Here is an 18841-nt window from a genome sequence, read left to right as displayed (position 1 = left end):
CATGGAGTCCCCCTAGGTACCAAAATTACTGATATAGTGGGGAGAATCCAAGGCTTCAAATCAAGATCTGGAATCAGGTCCTGTCTGCCATTAACAGGCTGGATAACCTTCTGCAGGTCCTTCTGATCCATACACTGTAAAGAGTTAGACTAAAAACCATTCAAAATTTGAATGGTTTTCAAACTCTGCCATTTCAAAGCCCTAGGTGTTCCAGAGAAGCACAACAGGAACATTTGGGAGTAGGTGGTGGGGAGCATGCTGAATGAGGAGAGGGAAACCAATGACTTTAAAAGCTGGGGCTGCTCTGGTTACATTTCTGTAATATTTGTTTGAAGGATGAGTACTACTACTAAAGAAATTTTAACTGATGCTAAGTTTCTTCAGTTTCAGTTATTTCTCTAGTTCTCAGAAATTCACTCATTGAACCATAGTAGCAGGAGTAAGAACATGAATGAAATCCTAAATCGGAGGGATCTCAGTAATAAGGGAAGCAGTGTGTACTAGTCACAGGGCGCTGGACAGTGACCAGTGAATTTCAGTATCTCTCATATCCAGGGAAATGGCACAACCTCTGTGACATGAATTTTATTTGGTTAATTTTTGTTCATGGCAACATACACTGGCACAATGATAACTAACTTTGTAGACCGATGAGAAATATTACTGTAAGAATGTTATGTACTTACAATCTGAAGAAACGAAAATGAACAATTATTTATTTTTCTTTTGAACAGTTATTTAAATACTGTATGTTGCAGGACTTTTCTGGATGGTTAGTGGTTTCAGAAAATAGATCCCTTCTAAAGTGAATGTCAAATTAAAATTCTACATTTATGATTACCATATTGCTGTAAGAAGTATATGTGAACTCAGAAGCTCTTGACTTAATTGAGATTTGAATAATGAGACATACTTAGGTAAATCAAGTTTCTATGCTCTCACTGGAAATAAAGCTTGTAATTCATTAATGAATCTAAGTCATAAATATTGTCCCTATATTTAGTCCCTCAATGGAAAACATATGAACACATGTGAATCTATAGGGAGAGTGGTAGTATCTATTCATCTGTAATTTCAATAATGATTAATATGCAACAAGGAAGGCTGATTACCCTCATAAACTTGACATATTGTGTGAGTTGAAAGCTGCCCAGTGATTTTTCTCTCCAGTTACATCTCCCTCCCACCATTCAACACTCACACTGCTCTGCCATTGTGTGTGTGTGTGTGTGTGTGTGTGTGTGTCTGTGTGTGTCTGTGTGTGAAAGTATAATATTTTCAGTTTCACAGCTGAAACATGTTAGCGTGGAGCAGTGTCACCCATTAACACTTCAGGATGGCTTATTTTATCAGATTACGTCCGGACACTTGGGTCCTGGGGACCAACATCAGCAATAGTAATGGTGCAGTGGGGGCTAGAAATCAGGAAGGTCTGCAGCATGGGGGAGGAAGGTGCCTCCACATGGAGGCCAGACGGGAAATGTTGGGAACCACGAGGTCCTGTTGGGCTGGACAGAGGACAGGCTTGAACTGAGGGGTGCACGTGTGGAGGGGAAATGCAGAGGCCCTACTTTGCCCTTTGTGACGTAGCACAGCGCCTAGTGTAGAAACTGTCTTCAGTAAATGATGGCTGAATCAAATTATTTTTGCCCGAGGCTGGTTTGGGCTAGAACTAAAGTTGAGATTTAACGTTAATATCTTTTAGTTATTAAAACAATTTGGTACGGCTTATTTTCTAAAATCAAATTTCTTAAAGAGGCATAATTTCCTGTTTTAAATTCGTTTAAATAATATGTTCTCTGCCAGGAAAAATAAAATCTTTTTTAAGAAAAAGCACTTCAAATATAAAGCATAAGTAATTCTTCCTTTAATAAGACAGTTCCTATTATAGCCACTGAATAACACATCTGCTGCAAGGATATTTTTTTCACCAGTCCATGTGCACAGGTCTGATTAGAGGAGGTAAAAGATGGCACATCTCCTTCAGAACGGTGAATTAGACCCAGTGGGGGGAAAAGGTGTATTTTATTATGACAGATTTTGTAATCATGAAAGCTCTGAATAGCCCTCTTTAAAAAATAAAAATTAAAAAAAAACTTTAAAAATGTAATTCTTGGCCTCAGATCTCTGTGTTATGGTGACTACTGACTTCAAGAAAAAATACATTAAGAACATCTTCTTACAGTGCTAATATCATTAATGCTTCATAAAACACTTAATATCAAGGTCTCCTAAAGAATAAATTTTAATAAACATCCTTTCCACACTTTTTTCTTTTCTCCAAGGTTTGCTCACATCTGCAGGTTTCAGAATAAGCCCACAAATGTTATAGTATCTTTACAAAGTAAAACCAGAAGATAATTCTCAACCCATGTGTGTTGGCTTTAGCCTTGACCGTGTTGTTCATTTTTATCTCTCTTCAGATACACTCATAAAAAAAATAATATCCACATAACATTTAAAAATGAGGTGTAAAATAGCAGTGGTGAGAGTGGGCATCCCTGTCTTGTTCCAGATTTTAGTGAGAAGGCTTTCAGTTTTTCTCAATGAGTATTATATTTGCTGTGGGTTTGTCATACATGGCTTTGATTATGTTAAGGAATGTTCCCTCTGTACCCACTTTGGTGAGAGTTTTTATCATAAATGGATATTGGACTTCGTCAAATGATTTTTCTGCATCTATTGAGATGATCACATGGTTTTTGACTTTTCCTTTGTTAATGTGGTGTATGACGTTAAAAAATTTTTTAAATACATAGTTATCACCAAACTTACTATAAAATTTGGATTAAACTTCTCCCTTTCATTTCCAGGGCTACAGCAACACACAGGGGCCAGATTATCTTCAAAGATGCTTTAGCTCAGCAATTGTGTGAACAAGGAGGTAAGAATCATCCCTGACTTCTTCATGTGGGTTGTATCAAAATTATTCATGGTAGGTCCTATGTACTAAGTAAGCATTTCATGATTATTACTTGCTAATGATGCTTAAAAGTGGAATTATTGACCCTTTAGTAGCTCTAATAATTTAGTTACTACTTATTGACAAAGATCTATAGACTTCTAAAAATGTTCAGTATGAGCAAAATAAACCAAGAGAAAATGCACATTTTCATAGCTTTTTTTTCCCAAATGAGTTACATTTAGTGGTCCTGGAAATGTAAATCCTAGTAATTTTAGAGTTCTACAGAAACATGTCTGCTTAATTTACCATTTAAGTTTCTTGTTAACTTAGTTGAAAATGTTTCCATTTATCACCTTTAATATTTAATCATGTTTTATACATGATCATGTATATAGTAGCTATATGCTGCTTCAATTTTGTGCATTATTAATTCCAGACTTGTAGATCGATCACAGCATCATTTTAGATATGTTAAGTGTATATTAAGTAGTCACATAAGCTTTGTGACTGCCTCATACATATCCAGGCTCTCACCTGTACCAAAGTCTCACAGATGCACGTATGTAGATATACACACAGGCACACAATGAAAAGTTGAAAACCAGAATCCGTGCCCCCACAGAGATTTGGTCCCTCTGCCTCTTGAGCTTCTGCCCAACCTGTGTCTTCACTGTGGTACTCACCACGTAGACTTTTCTTCTGAAAAATGGTGGATGCCACTCTTGAGAGACTGAGCTTCTCAAGTATAGGAACTAAGTCTTAGTGCTCTTTGCTTCCCCAGAACCTGGCACAGTGCTTAGCATATGACAGCCATCCTAAAAATGTTAATAGATTGAATATAAGTTTTTCATATACACACACACACACACATATATATATATATATACATATACACTCCTGGGTTTAAGCATCCTGTCAAAGAATACATTTGAAGCCAATCTTTGTAAATGTCATCCCATTTTTGTTGTTGTTGTTGTTGTTGTTGTTGTTGTTGTTGTTGCTATTTCTTGGGCCGCTCCCGCGGCATATGGAGGTTCCCAGGCTAGGGGTTGAATCGGAGCTGTAGCCACCGGCCTACGCCAGAGCCACAGCAACGCGGGATCCGAGCCGCGTCTGCAACCTACACCACAGCTCACAGCAACGCCGGATCGTTAACCCACTGAGCAAGGGCAGGGACGGAACCCGCAACCTCATGGTTCCTAGTCGGATTCGTTAACCACTGCGCCACGACGGGAACTCCGTCATCCCATTTTCACCATCATTATAGGCATATTACCAACTTTTGTTTACAGAGTGATCTTTTGGGGGAAGCTTATTAACTTAAGTACGTTTTTAATTTAAAGAAAATTTCTACTAACTGCCTTTCTGCTAAGGAGAATCTAATGGGTTTAGGAGAGAGATGAGGAAAAATTATGTAGGTTTTTGAAAGTCTTAAGAAAATACCATTTATTATTTGTAGTAATAAATATATTACCAATATGGCTTTATCTAACTAATGTGGTCTTTGGTAACTATTACTGGCAAACTTCGGATTGTTTATATAATAGCTCTTGAATCATAAAACCCCATTGTAATTACCATTTCAAATATATTATCAGTGTTCTTAGGTTTGAACAGATTCTATGACTTTTGAAAATGCAAAAATGTGACAGCCTTTGTAGTAGGTTCAAGAAACCTATCACAATGTAAATCTTTTTCCAGACTGTAAAAATGTTTGCATTACTGAAAACATAGAATGCTATATAGCAGTGAACATCAATATCCTAAAAACTGCATGGTGTCAGAAAAATATATGTCTAGGGAGTTCCCGTCGTGGCTCAGTGGTTAATGAATCCGCCCAGGAACCATGAAGTTGCAGGTTCGATCCCTGGCCTTGCTCAGTGGGTTACCGATCTGGCGTTGCTGTGAGCTGTGGTGTAGGTCGCAGACGCGGCTCGGATCCCGCATTGCTGTGGCCCTGGCGTGGGCCAGTGGCTGTAGCTCCGATTCGACCCCTAGCCTGGGAACCTCCATATGCCGCAGGAGCAGCCCAAGAAATGGCAAAAAAAAAAAGTAAATAAATAAATAAAACAATCATTAAAATATATATATATGTCTATTTTTATTAACATTTATCATTGCTTACGAGCTGATTTTTTTTTTTTCAGCCTTGGATTTTTGAGTCTCTTCTATTGTAAATGAATTGTTGGGACTGGGTTTATTTGAAATGAAAAGAAAAAGCCAAGCAAAATCAGTGGGAAAAATTGTTAACTAGTGAGGGAAATTGTTAACTAGTGGTACACATAGATGTTATTAAAAATGCTATTCAGCTCAAAACCAAAGGGAAACATTGAGCTTTTCAACAGCACCTAATCAATTGAAATCATATCCATCCATCCAAGAGAGGGTGGGAAGAATACTGACAAGAGACATGGCTTCCTGCTCTTGGGAATAATAAGAGAAATAATTGGTACTATAAAACATAAGTTTATTTGGGCCCTGTCTACTTTAATTAAAACATTAATTATCCCCTCAAATAAAATAACTGAAATTTAACATGTAATAATTTCCTATGCATTGATCAAGGAATATCTACTGCATATGTTAGAAGGAAATGATAGTCTCTCTATACCACAGGACAATGTCTTTCAGTTACAACATACTGGGTAGGTGTGTTGATTTTAATTAAATTAAGTGATTTAAGCAAAACAAATTTTACTCTGAGGAGCTGAAGGACAGTTGTTATTACAAGGTGATTGTTGACTAAGTATATTCAAAAAGTAGAAGATCAGAAAACGTACTAGTGATGTGTTAGGTGTCTGTGTAATCTCTATTCCCTTCCTTCAAAGACATTTATTGAAGGATTTTATTCCGCAAACATGTATCCAACACCTGTAAGCACCTGTCCTAGTGCTCAGGGCTAAACATGGATACAAAGTAACAACACCCCTTTCCTCTTCTTGAAAACTGGGTTGTAAATGTCAGGTCCTTGGATCACAACTGTAGCCAGATGTACCTGGGGTCCTTAGGAAAGTCATCCTGAGGACAAGTCCTGAAGGTTCAGCAGCAGTTTAAGTGAAAACAGCAGAGAAGATTCCATTTCTCTCTCCTCCGTCCCAGGTGGTGAGCAAGACCCATCCTTTGGGACTTGCTTACTAGCCTCCTCCCTAGTTTCCCCACTCCCCCTTTCCCTGTGCTCTATACAGAACTGCTAAAATGGAAATAGGGTTGTATCATTTTCCCTGCTTCAAACCCTTCAATATCTCAATTGGAAGCAATAGTTTATCTTTGGAGTAAAAGACCCTCCTACTATATGAGGAAAATCCTTTACAGTCTAGCCTAAGTTTTCCTCCCCTACCTCATTTCTCATTATCCTCTCATTCCTTCTTAAAATTCTCAAAAAACACTCCACTAGCTCACCCCGGTATTATTGGCACCCTATACCTTCTCTGCTTTGCCTGGACAACCCTTTTATGTCTTTTTTGTCTTTATCCTAGTCTTTGTCTTTGCCTGGACAACCTTTTACGTCCTCCTTGTCTGACTCAGGCTTTCAGACCCTGCTTGGGTATTACCTCCCGTGGGAGGTGGGGTAGTCTCTGATCCCACTTCCACTCCTCCTCAGTGTGGTTTTGGTGACTCTCATGAATGTTGGCATAACTCTCAAGGTACAGTAATGATGCACATGAAACGCTGTCAGCACGATTATGTGCTAGACTTCACCCTCAGTGCTCCACAAACAGGAACTCATTTAATCTTCAAAGCAACCCTCTGAAGAAGGAGCTATTATTATATGCACTTCGCAGATGAAGAAACAAAAGCATAGTGAAAATGGCTTGCCTAAGGTCAGCACAGCTGCAAACTGTCCGAGATGGGAGTGGCGCCCAGGCAGTTTGTGGTATTGGCCTTCCCATTACATTACCTTTCAAAGAAATCTCTTACTTGAGCATGCATTCATTCATTTGATAAATATTTACTGCATATTGTGATAAGAACATTACCATACCTGCCTTATCTGCCATTAGGTATAAGTTCCTTGAAGGTGGGGACTGTGCTCTTTATTACTGAATTGCTAAAGCCTCTGATGATGTCTGGTGCATAGTAGGCACCCAGTGAATGTTTATCGAATGAATGAGTGAACAACTGAACTAAAACAATTGGACTTCAACACGCTGGCTCTGAGGAAACTACTTTCCATCCCACAGGGCTCTCCAGTGCTGAGAAAGCAGATTGGAGAGCCATCAGCTTATTGATGCTGTGGAGGGAATGTACTCATCCAGGGAGTTCCCTGGAGGAGGGAAGAAGGGCCCCAGGGTGAAATGCTAGCAATGGCAAGGGCAAGAGGAGAGGACTCTGGAGAAGAGGCAAGCTTCAGAAATGGGGGGAACATTTCATCACGGGAGAGGCATTCAGCGGGGACAGAGTTTTCCAAAAGAATGGAAAGGAGAACCATGAAAAAAGCTTTAGGATTTTCAATTAACAGGTCATTGGCTTTTTATTTGATCGCACCTGTGGCATGTAGAAGTTCCCAGGCCTGGGACTGAACCCACATTGCTGTTGCAACCTACACCTCAGCTGGGGCAAGGCCAGATCCTTAACCTACTGCACCACAGGGGAACTTCTGGCAATTTCATACAATTGAGGATGGTTTCGGGAGAGGCCAGAGCACATAAGGCAGCCTTATAGTTTGGAAAGCTCTTGCCCAGGATTCTCAGTCTGAAGTCAAGAGAAGACAGATTATTATAAGCTGAGAAGTAAATGTGAGGCAGTGTTTAAAGATGAGGGTTTGCATAGAAATCTGAGGTGAAAGGGAAGGAGAGAAAGGGCAACTAGAGGGAAAAGCAGATGGGTCCTCTTTCTCTTTCTCAGAAGGTGTGTATGGCTTTCAATGCCTTGCAGCCAGAGACCAGCAGGAGCACACCTGTAGGTGAACAGGTTGGGTTCAGTGTTCATTCTAGAGTGAGAGAAGGCACACCATGGGGGAGCCATGGGGTGGGTCAGTATGCAAATGTTATAAAAGGAATCATTTGGCGTTCCTGTTGTGGCTCAGCAGTTAACAAACCAGACTAGTTACTATGATGATGCGGGTTCAATTCCTGGGTTAAGGATCCAGCGTTGCCATGTGCTGTGGTGTAGGTGGCAGACGTGGCTTGGATCTGGTGTTGCTGTGAGTTGTGGTGTAGGCCCACAGCTGCAGCTCCAATTAGACCCCTAGCCTCAGAATTTCTGTATGCTGAAATTGCAGCCCTAAAAAGCAAAAATAAATAAATAAATAAATAAAAGGACCCGTTGTGATATTTGGGCATACATTTTGTGATTTTGGCCCAGATTTCCGGAGGAGGGGGCTTTTCTCTGGATTGGGTGCTGTCAGGAAGTGGGGATATTCTATGGTCGGGGATCTCGATAAATCTTATCCATGGGTGGCTGGGAGTGGGCAGAACAGTGATAGGCTGAGGCAATAATTGATTAAGAAGCAGCAGTCATTCCCATCAGCCAGTGGAGAGGGATGCTTGGTATATTGGGAGTTGGACAATGGCCAGGTTGTGCCTGTATTTAGATGCCATCTCGAAGTGGTCCTCTGTCTGTTTTGACCCATCACAATCACACTGGCTTTGTCTGAATCTGATGTTCTGTGAAAGTATTTCTGTTCAACAAGAGAGCTCGAAGACCCAGCTGTGCGTGCCAAGCTGGCTCCTAGATGTCAGGGTCTGCTTTTCCTTTCTAGAGGCCCATGGAGAAAATGATGCTAATAGGCAGTCATTTCCTTTCGGATTTCGGCTTTAAGAGGACTTCAGAGTCATAGGGAAGTAGGTCTCGATCCAGGCTTTTGTGTCACCTTTCTCTCCAGCATCCCTAGCTCAAAGAGGTTCAGTAAGTGATAAAGCAAAGGGATCTTGATGGAGCAAAATTTTATTCCAGGTCAGCAGGTAGAAAATAAAAAGCCTAAGTAGATCAGTGTGGTGAGATTGTAGATGTTTTGTTTTTTATTTGAATTTATCTGTATTGTCTAATTTTTTTGCAGTGAATTTATATTATTTGGGTAATAATATGGAATTTTCCTCCCCAAGTTACAAATACAAGGTTATATTTATGAATTGGGGGTAGGCAGGTGCCGGGACAATGCTGATGAGGCAGGTGGCATAAATCACTTCTAAGAACTGAAGGAAAATTCTGAATTACAACTCCTGTGTCTCCTCCTGTGGGACGTCTTGCTTGGTCTATGTTGTATCATAATTATTTGTTTAAGGATTCATCCCCATTCCCCACCCCCACTGGAAGCTTCTTGAGCACAGCAACCATGCGCTAATATTTTTTTAACATCTAACAATGCTTGATGTGAAGCAGACACTATAAATGTTTGCTGAATAATCACCTTAAACATTTGAAAAATCTCTGTCTTTCCTGAAAAATTTTTAACCCTGAATTTTTGCTACAGAACACCACGAGGCAGTGTGTGTTACCAAAGCAGTGTTACTTACACTGACTTTGGGTTGAAAAATGTGTGAATCATTGCGCTAAGAGACCTGAAAACTATTCGCACAGATTTTCATCTAAATACTAATGAGTCCCCTGAATGCTTTGGGAACATAATCCAGGTTCAGGAATTTCAGATCTTCAGCTTGAATCCTGAGGTCCTGAGTAATTATAAACACATATCCAGTTGAGTTCTGCTAACATGTCCTAGTACAGATGAGGTAGTGGGGTTTTCTTATCTCCAGTCTGGGGTTGGAGGTAGGCAGGTACCGGGTTGTGTATTCCCGGTTCTTTTAAAATTAGAAGATGCTTAGATTCATTCACCAGCAATCAAAAATAAAGAAGGGAATTCATTTAACATTCAGGACTCAACAAGGATTTTTGAGCACCTACCATGGGCCAGGCTAAGCTGGGTCTTAGGATATAGTAATGAACAGAGCAAGGATGCCAGCTTTACTGAAGCCTACATTGCAGTGGAGAGGAGAGACTATAAATATGAGATATAGTAAGTGAGTAAATGTGATAGCATAGACGGTGGTGAATGCTATAGGGGAAAAAATAGGGTAGAGTAAGATTGTGCAGTTGGGTGGAGGGAGAAAAGGGAGACTGCAATTTTAAGTCAGGCTGGCCTCACTGAGAAGGTAACATTAGAGCAGAGACCAAGAAGGTAGCTGTGGGATTGCCCACCATTTCATTAGGTGATTTTAAGGACAAATGTGACAGTGTTTTGTGAATTCCTGTGAGAGGTCATCAAAGCAAAGGATAGAGGCAATTTCGGAAGAGACTGAAAGCCTGAAAGGAACTAGAGGAAATCAGTCCTTTATAGGGATAATCATCAAACAGTCTAGAAAGAGCTGTAGACCTAATCCATATCCCCTAGAATCAGGTAAAAGGAGTCCCGCTGAAAATGTTAGTGAATGTGGTGTAGACAGACTAAGGATGAAGAATAGTATTTGAACTTATGCTCTGATTCTGGAACTGTAGTTTCCTTATCTGTAAATTAGCAATGAAGCCAAGAAAGTTAAATTTGACAAACTACGCCACTTATAAATGGCAGGATTAGAATTCAAGCCTCTGGCTGGACTCACAGCCCGAGATTGGTTCCATTATACCAACTGATTCTTCAAGTTAAAAAATCAAACATTAAGAACAGACTCATGGACATAGAGAACAGACGTGTCGTTGCTAAGGGGAAGGGGAAAGGAAGTGGGATGGATGGGGAGTTTGGGGCTGGTAGATACAAACTGTTACATTTAGAATGGATAAGAAGAGAGGTCCTACTGTACAGCACAGGGAACTATATCCAATCTCCTGGGATAGACCATGATGGAGAGAATATGAGAAAAAGAATGTATATATATGTATGACTGGGTCACGAGGCTATACAGCAGAAATTGGCACAAACTATAAATCAGCTATACTCTAATAAAAATTAAATCTAAAAATCCCCTCAGGAACCACAAATTCAATAAGATCATCTCTGCTGCCTAAGGTCCCTGAATACCTATGAGAGAACACACACTTTTCAGAGTCCTTGGCAGACAAAAGTGGCACGTGTGAAGCCAAGGGCATGAGAGTGTATCAGCTTGGCCGCTACTGGTCCAGCACACAGATCACAGTGGAGGCAGGGCAGGGGAATAACATGAATATATTCATTGGCCTGCGAGCTTCTTGGCATAGCCTCTTCAAACACGCACATCGATTATTTAGCAAGGCCAGATGGCAGGCTTAACGGCCGACAGTAATCATGCCCTGTAGTGCCCCTGAAGGGTGCATGCCATTTATAAACCATGCTGGAATTCTCTGTTGTTAGGTTGATGGAAGTGGATATAACCAAAGGCAAATGTTTTATGTCGGGAGGAATGGGGTCAGACTTAGAGCTGGAGCAGAAAACCTTGGCTGCCTTCTGCTAGGCTCAGCAGTTTTTCTGCTGTTCATCACCCTCAGAGTGGTGGCGGGTAGAAAGTGTGGCTGTCTTCTCCAAGGGCCATTGAATCACGGCGGTGGCCAGGGTATTTATTTCATTCAGACCCAACCTCTTAAGAAGTCTTTAATCCTTTGTGGTAAGGATTGGTAGAAGTTTATTGAAACTGTGAGATGAAAGGAGAGATAAAAAATGTGCAGTAAGCAAGTCCATAAAGTGAATGAAATGCTTAACTTTCCTAGATATTTTTTAGCACTATAAGAATACCTTTTAATGTGAGGTGTTGGATATGTGAATTAGCTTCAGAGTGGTGGTTATTTCACTGTATGTATTATATATATATATATGCATCGTTATATAACTTAAATATATCCAATTTTTATTTGTCAGTTATACCTCAGTAAAGCTGGGGTGGAGAGAGAGTACCCGTTATACCCAAATGTTATATAAATTATACATCAGATCTATCAAAAAATCTTCCCTTGGCTATCCTTGATTGCTCAGCAACTCTCTCTAATACCCTGAGATGCAATTTTTTTTTTTTTTATTAATTCAGGCTGAACAAGTGGAAATTGACTAATGGTCAGAATTGAGTTTTAAGCAAAAAATAATGAATGATGTGTTTTACTTGAATGTGCCCAGTGATAAAACTTAGCCTGCTAAAGACATCTGTTTTGCCTGTGGCTATTTTGTAGTTTACATTTCAGTTTAGCAGTTGGAACTGCTGTTCCTGACATTCCTGCATTTTGTAATTCACAAACAAAGAGAGCGGAATTAGGATGCTCTGGTCGAATCATCCAGAAACCCCCAACCTTGCTTCAGGGTCTCACAAACTACCCAACGGGGAAAGGAACAGAAGCTCTTCTGGGGCAGTGGCTGGCAAAAAGTGTCCCTAAGTGATCCTGACAACAGACAAGATTAAGGGCAATGGCAAAGGGCCAAAACAGGGGCCATAGTCAAATTCCTTGCTACTAGCTCTAGGTGGGTATGACTACTTTTTTAATTTCCTAAAGAACGCTGTTTTGGACTGGTGCTATTTATTCTAAGATGATTGAACATAGATTTAAACAGCCTTCTCTTCAGTTCTCAGGGCTATATACATTCTCCCCTGACAGCTTTATCTAGTCCAAAGTCAAAACACCAAGATTTATGCCCGAGAAGAATTTGACATTGAGTTCTTTTGGATGTCCATAGAAGTACACTTTCTACTCTAGCTGCTGTATAATCTGCTGAGTTCCTCCATATTTTGAAGGACAAAGCTGAGGTTTGGATCCATGTAATTATTTAGGGGAGAGCAAAGCAGTTGTAAACACACATGAATTACAATTTCATTTTGGCTCATGAAATATTATTTCATGCAACCTGTTAATCCACCCTTTTACATTTAAAGATTCAGTTGTTTAATGTAATAATTAATACATATTTTCATAATCACGTTTGTAAGAGCTGGAATTCATTAATATTAATTAATTAACACTTATTATACTGTGTTCCTGTGGATAAATGTGGACCATTATATCAGCCACATGGGAATTGTGTGGCAATATAAGGCAGTTTCACATCCTGTTCTTAAACAGATCATGCTATAGATACACTACTCCAAACCCAGAAGAGAAAAACCAAAATATATTTAGGAGAAAAAAAAAGCAGAAACTCAGTGCAATGGCATTCCCCCCATCTCCTCTGAGGCCTTGCTCAGCAGTTGTTGGCCTCTCTTTCCCACATGGTCAGCCTCTTCCTAAACATGCCAAGGCCACTGCAGCTTGGAGCAGGAACTCTATCTTTGACTCCAAGTACTCTCACCGTCATTCTCCCTCCCACTCCAGCTTCTTGAAAGAGGAGTGTGTGTTCTCAAGCTTCACTCCTAGTCCCATCACCTGGCCTCGACTTCCAACACACCACGCAAACAGTCATCCTCCAGGTCATCAGTAACCAGGAGGTGCCAGCCAATCCAGAGGACTCTGGTCCTCACCCTGCCTGGCTTCCCTGCTCCTTCTCCCCCCATGAGTTCCTGCACTTCCCACGGATACATTCTGGGGTTGGCCGTGATTCTGTCCTGGGGCTTCTTTTAGACTTTGTGCATTATTCCTGGTAGTCTCACTTACACCTCTGATTTTCATCCCCTTGAACTCTGTTCATTTGCTTGGTGCCTACTCCCAGAGCCAGTAATGTGAAGTCATTGAGAGAGTAGAGTTTGAAGCTGTATACCCCTGGGTTCTAATTTCTAATTTGATACTTCCTAGCTATATAATCTTTCAAAGTCTTGATTCCCTAACTGTGAAATAGAGGAAATAATAATACCCACCTTTTGGGTCATTTAGTACCATTACCAAGAGCCTAGCACAATATTCTATGCTCAGAAGAAACACAGTAAAGTTGTGAGGATTAAATACATAGCACAGTGGCTAGCACATAAATCCTCTATAAAGTTAGATATTGTTATCATTACTAGGCACTGACATTTGGATTCCATAGGCACCTTGAACTCCATATATTCTGAAATGAACTTGACATTTCCCCCAAACTCGTCCCCTTTATTGCAGTTCTGGTCAGTGACATATTCAACCCAGTCACTAAACAGAGACCTAGGTAATATTTCTTTCTTTGTTGCTTTCTTTCATCCGTGTCTATACTCAATGTGTCGAAGACCAATTTGTTTTATCTTCTTAATATCTCTTAAACTATTTTCTTTCTGTATCTACTGCTGTTTCTTTGTTTCAGGACTTCCACACATCTATCAAAATGTTCTTTAACACGGACCTCATTTTTTTCCCTCCCGGCCACAAACCCTATTACTGCCTCCATTTGCCCTGTTTCGCCTGCTTTCAAGGCCCTCTGTGACCTGACCCTGCCTCTCTCTCCATCCTTATCTCTGCATGTAGGCTTTCTCCCTATTCCCCAGCCTCACCTAACACCAAACTCAGTCATGAAAAGCACTGACTTCATCAAACATGCCATCCTATCCCCATCCCTGTAGTTATATGTGACGGTTTCTTTCCCTGGAATACCCTCTGCATTACCTCCTCCATCTTACTGATGAAGTTGCTCTCATCCTTAAAGATCCCGTTCAAGTCTCTCCTCCTTCGTCATCTGTGTTTTTATCATGAATCCACCATATACTTACTAATTGAGTTTAGTATTGCATTGTCATGTGTTAACTTCTACATGCATTTCCTCCTGCGCTGTTATTTATGGCCACACCCATGGCATATGGAAGTTCCTGGGCCAGGGATTGAGTCCAAGCCCAAGCTGCTGCTGCAACCCAAGCCATAGCTGTGTCAGTGCTGGATCCTTTAACCCACTGTGCCAGGCCAGACCACACCTCTGTAGCACCCTGAACTGCTGCAGTAAGATCCTTAACTCACTGCACCACAATGGGAACTCCTCCTTCTGCACTTTCAAACTCTTAATTAAGCAGAAATTGGGCTTGTTTTTATTTCCCCAGAATCTTGCACAATGCCTGGCACTTAGTATTAGTTGAAGGAACAAATGAATCATATAGAGCAGATATACCTTTTCCAAATTTTCTAATTACTATTATTTCTTTAATTCCCAGCCAACTTTCACCTCCTATACTCTTAGAACTATTTGTACAATCATATTTAAACATTATGCACTCCTTCTGCATTGATGGGCTTTATTTATTTATTTATTTTGGTGGTTTTTTCCTAGGACCATAGTTGCGGCATATGGAAGTTTCCAGGCTAGGGTTCTAATTGGAGCTAGAGCTGCTGGCCTAAAGCACAGCTACAGCAATGCCAGATCCTAGCCGCATCTGCAACCTACACCTCAGCTCACGACAACACTGAATCCTTACCTACTGAGCGGGGCCAGGGATCAAACCTGCATCCTCATGGATACTAGTCAAGTTTGTTTCCACTGAGCCACAACGGGAACTCCTAATGGACTTCATTAGGAATAGCCCTGCAAAACTCACTCTTGGATGGATGTTATTTTAAATGATATTCTTTGCATTGCTCAGTGTCCCCTTTCTAAAAAAACCACAGGAGACACTTCCCTTAAGTGTCTCTGTCTGATATAGCCCCCCTTTTCCTGAGTAATATGAGTGCTTTTTATGTTGTGAACTCTGATTTCTATAACTTTATAGCTTCAGAACCAAACTTAAGACATCAGAGCACACATAGTGCATATTTATCTCCACTGGAGGTACTTTTTCCAACTCTGATTTGTTATCATCTTTTCCCACTCTATTGTCTTACTCGATTGTCTGTCATTCTTTGTGAGCTGCCTCACATCTGTTTTATAACAAGGCAAATTATACAGTTTTTCCTTAGGTACATAAAGGAAAGTGAAAAGTAAGAGAAAATGAAGATAATAACCTTTGCATAAATGACTCAGAGGGGAGAAAACAGAGGAGAACATTAGAACATTAGATTTTTTTTCCAGCAGCAATGGTTTTAGAAATAATATCTTACTGATATTATTAGAAACCAATCAACTAACATTGGTTAGTATCAGAAGTTGTGCCAGGCATGGGAGTGTAGAGATAGACAAGTCCGGAGTTTCTAGTTATAGGAACTCACAGTCTTATCAGCTCTAATTTCCATTTTGGCCTTTAGGATTATGACTGAGATACAGAGACGATACCCTTTTCTCAAAGGGACCTCATCTCCAGCCCATAAGGAACTCTTTTCATTAGCCTATAGACTAAGATTCTATAGTATAAGCCTCAAATTGTAGGTGGCTTAAATGGCTAGAAGTGTGTTTTATTTCTCAGTCTCATAAAGCAGTCAGGAGATAGATGGTCCAGGGCTGGTCGAGTGGCTCTGCTGTGTACAGAGCATAGCTTCCTTGTCCAAGGTCTATGTCATAGCAGCAGGAAGGGTGGAGGGCCAGGAAGCATGCCCGTTCCTTTAAAGGGCATGACCCAGCTCTGAAAGTGACCCAGGTCACTTCTCACCTCCTTATGGCCAAACTTAATTCCTTTGTCATACATAAGAGCTGCAGGGGACTCTGAGAAATATACTTCTAACTGGGGACCATAGTCCAGTGAAATTAAAGAGAATAGATATTGGTAGACCTCTAGCAAATTTCTGCTGACATTAGCAACAAGATTTCTTCTTATTCCTGCTCATATTATTAGTAGTAGAATTAGTATTGTCGTTGTTATTGTTGTTATTTGATGAAGATGACAAACGATGATCCTAATGATTTTTCTTCCCATCTCTTAATGTTATTTAAAGGCCGTATAACAGCTGAACCTATCTACAGAACAGAAACAGACTTGCAGACATGGGAAACAGACTTGTGGTTGCCAAGGGGCAGAGGGGAGGGAGTGGGATAAATGGGGAGTTTGGGGTTAGTAGATGCAAACTATTACACTTAGAATGGATAAGCAGTGAGGTCCTACTGTAGAGCACAGGAAACTATATCTACCCACTTGTGATAGAACATGATAGAAGATAATATGAGAAAAAATGTATGTGTGTGTGTGTGTGTGTGTATGACTAGGTCACTTTGCTGTACAGCAGAAATTGACAGAACATTGTAAATCAACTATAATAAAATTTTTTTTTAAAATAAAGGCCATATATGCTCAGGGTACAGATCAATTTATACCTGTACTTCCTCTCCTCTGCACCATGAACTTCATCTTTTTAAGTTCTCTAATATCCAAGATTTTAAAAAATTATTACACAGTATTGTAGTTCTGTTGTGGCTCACTGGTAATGAACCTGACTAGTACCCTTGAGGATGCAGGTTCAATCCCTTGGCCTCACTCAGTGTGTTAAGGATCTGGCACTGCCGTGAGCTGTGGTGTAGGTCATGGATGCAACTCAGATCCCACATTGCTGTGGCTATGACTTAGGCCAGTGGTTATAGCTCCGATTTGACCCCTAGACTGGGAACCTACATATGCTACAGGTATAGCCTTTAAAAGACAAAAAACAAAAATGGCAACAACTTTTATTCATATCATAGGCAAAGTTTTGAAAAAAATATATAAATCTCCCCCCCACCCCAGGAAGTGAGCATGGCAAGACAATGAGTTCCAGGTTTTAGGGTTTAAGATCTCTTTATTGACAGCTCCTAGTAGCAGAAGTCTTACCTGAAAGAGTTCTCTGTTCCCCCAGTTGCAGGTTATAAAGATATGTTTTACTTTTGCTCATATTCCATATATTTGAGAATGTGAGTTATTATGAGAATATGAGTTGTTATGAGATGCAAATCAAATGGAGAAGGGAAATAGGAAAGGAAGGGAAGAGAAAAATGCTTCCTAATATTTCTGGTTCTGTGTATAATTTAGCTGTCTTTAAATATTAAATAATCTTTTATACTGATCACAAGTGTATTCCTGAACACAGGGAGAAATATTTTCACTATAAATTTATAACATTTTTGGAAGCTTAATTATCATACTTGAAGGTCAAATGGTGCTTTATTGTAATAAAATACAAAAAAGTAATAAAGAAATTATTCCTGGGGAGATGAAAGTCTAGGTTCATAGCTCATTAAATGGTAACTTCACAGACTCTGTCTAATTTGTCATATTTAGCTTTGAAAGTTTCATACATTTGAATTTCAGATTAGGAGAAGAGATACCTGAGGCAAAACTACCTAGGGCCTATGAATTCTAAAATGATTCAGGGATATAGATCCCACAACATAATACCTTTATTTGTAAGAAGTTCCTGTCATCATATACATACTACTTGCCTGACTCAAAGATAACTTTTAAAATTGCACCACAAAAAATCAAATACCTGGGAATACACCTGACCAAGGAGGTAAAGGACTTATATGCCGAGAACTATAAAACATTAATCAAGGAAATTAAAGATGATGTAAAGAAATGGAAAGATATTCCATGCTCCTGGGTTGGAAAAATTAATATTGTAAAAATGGCCATACTACCCAAAGCAATCTACAGATCCAGTGCAATCCCTATCAAATTACCCATGACATTTTTCACAGAACTGCAACAAACAATCCAAAAATCCATATGGAACCACAAAAGACCCAGAATTGCCAAAGCAATCCTGAGGAACAAAAACCAACCAGGAGGCATAACTCTCCCAGACTTCAGGCAATATTACAAAGCCATAGTTATCAAGACAGTGTGGTACCAAAACAGACAGACAGACCAATGGAACAGAATAGAGAACCCAGAAATAAACCCTGACACCTGTGGTCAATTAATCTTTGACAAAGGAGGCAAGAGCATAAAATGGGAAGAAGACTTTTCAACAAGTATTGCTGGGAAACCTGGACAGCTGCATGCAAATCAATGAATTTAGAACACATCCTCACTCCATGCACCAAAATAAACTCAAAATGGCTTAAAGACTTAAATATAAGACAAGATACCATCAAACAAATAGGCAAAATGTTCTCTGACATCAACCTTATGAATCTTTTCTCAGGTCAGTCTCCCAAAGCAACAGAAGTAAGAGCAAAAATAAACCCATGGGACCTAATCAAACTGACAAGCTTTTGCACAGCAAAGGAAACCAAAAAGAAAACAAAAAGACAACTTACAGAATGGGAGAAAACAATTTCACTGGGAGAAAACACAGCTGATGAGGGCTTAATCTCTAGAA

General features: G+C 40.0%; 1 protein-coding gene across 3 annotated transcripts in view; it reads left to right on the top strand.

The window, feature by feature from the left end:
* RELN (reelin) overlaps positions 1-18841 on the top strand; it is a 500685-nt gene that overhangs the window by 204623 nt on the left and 277221 nt on the right. For all 3 annotated transcript variants that reach the window (XM_047752963.1, XM_047752962.1, XM_047752964.1), the window contains exon 4: positions 2814-2884. In XM_047752963.1, coding sequence (XP_047608919.1) covers positions 2814-2884 — 71 coding nt within the window. The remainder of the gene's footprint in view (positions 1-2813; positions 2885-18841) is intronic.

Source organism: Phacochoerus africanus, chromosome 11 (assembly GCF_016906955.1).
Source record: "Phacochoerus africanus isolate WHEZ1 chromosome 11, ROS_Pafr_v1, whole genome shotgun sequence".
NCBI lineage: Eukaryota > Metazoa > Chordata > Mammalia > Artiodactyla > Suidae > Phacochoerus > Phacochoerus africanus.
Note: the sequence above shows the minus strand (reverse complement) of the source record. Positions and strands in the feature narration are given on the sequence as shown.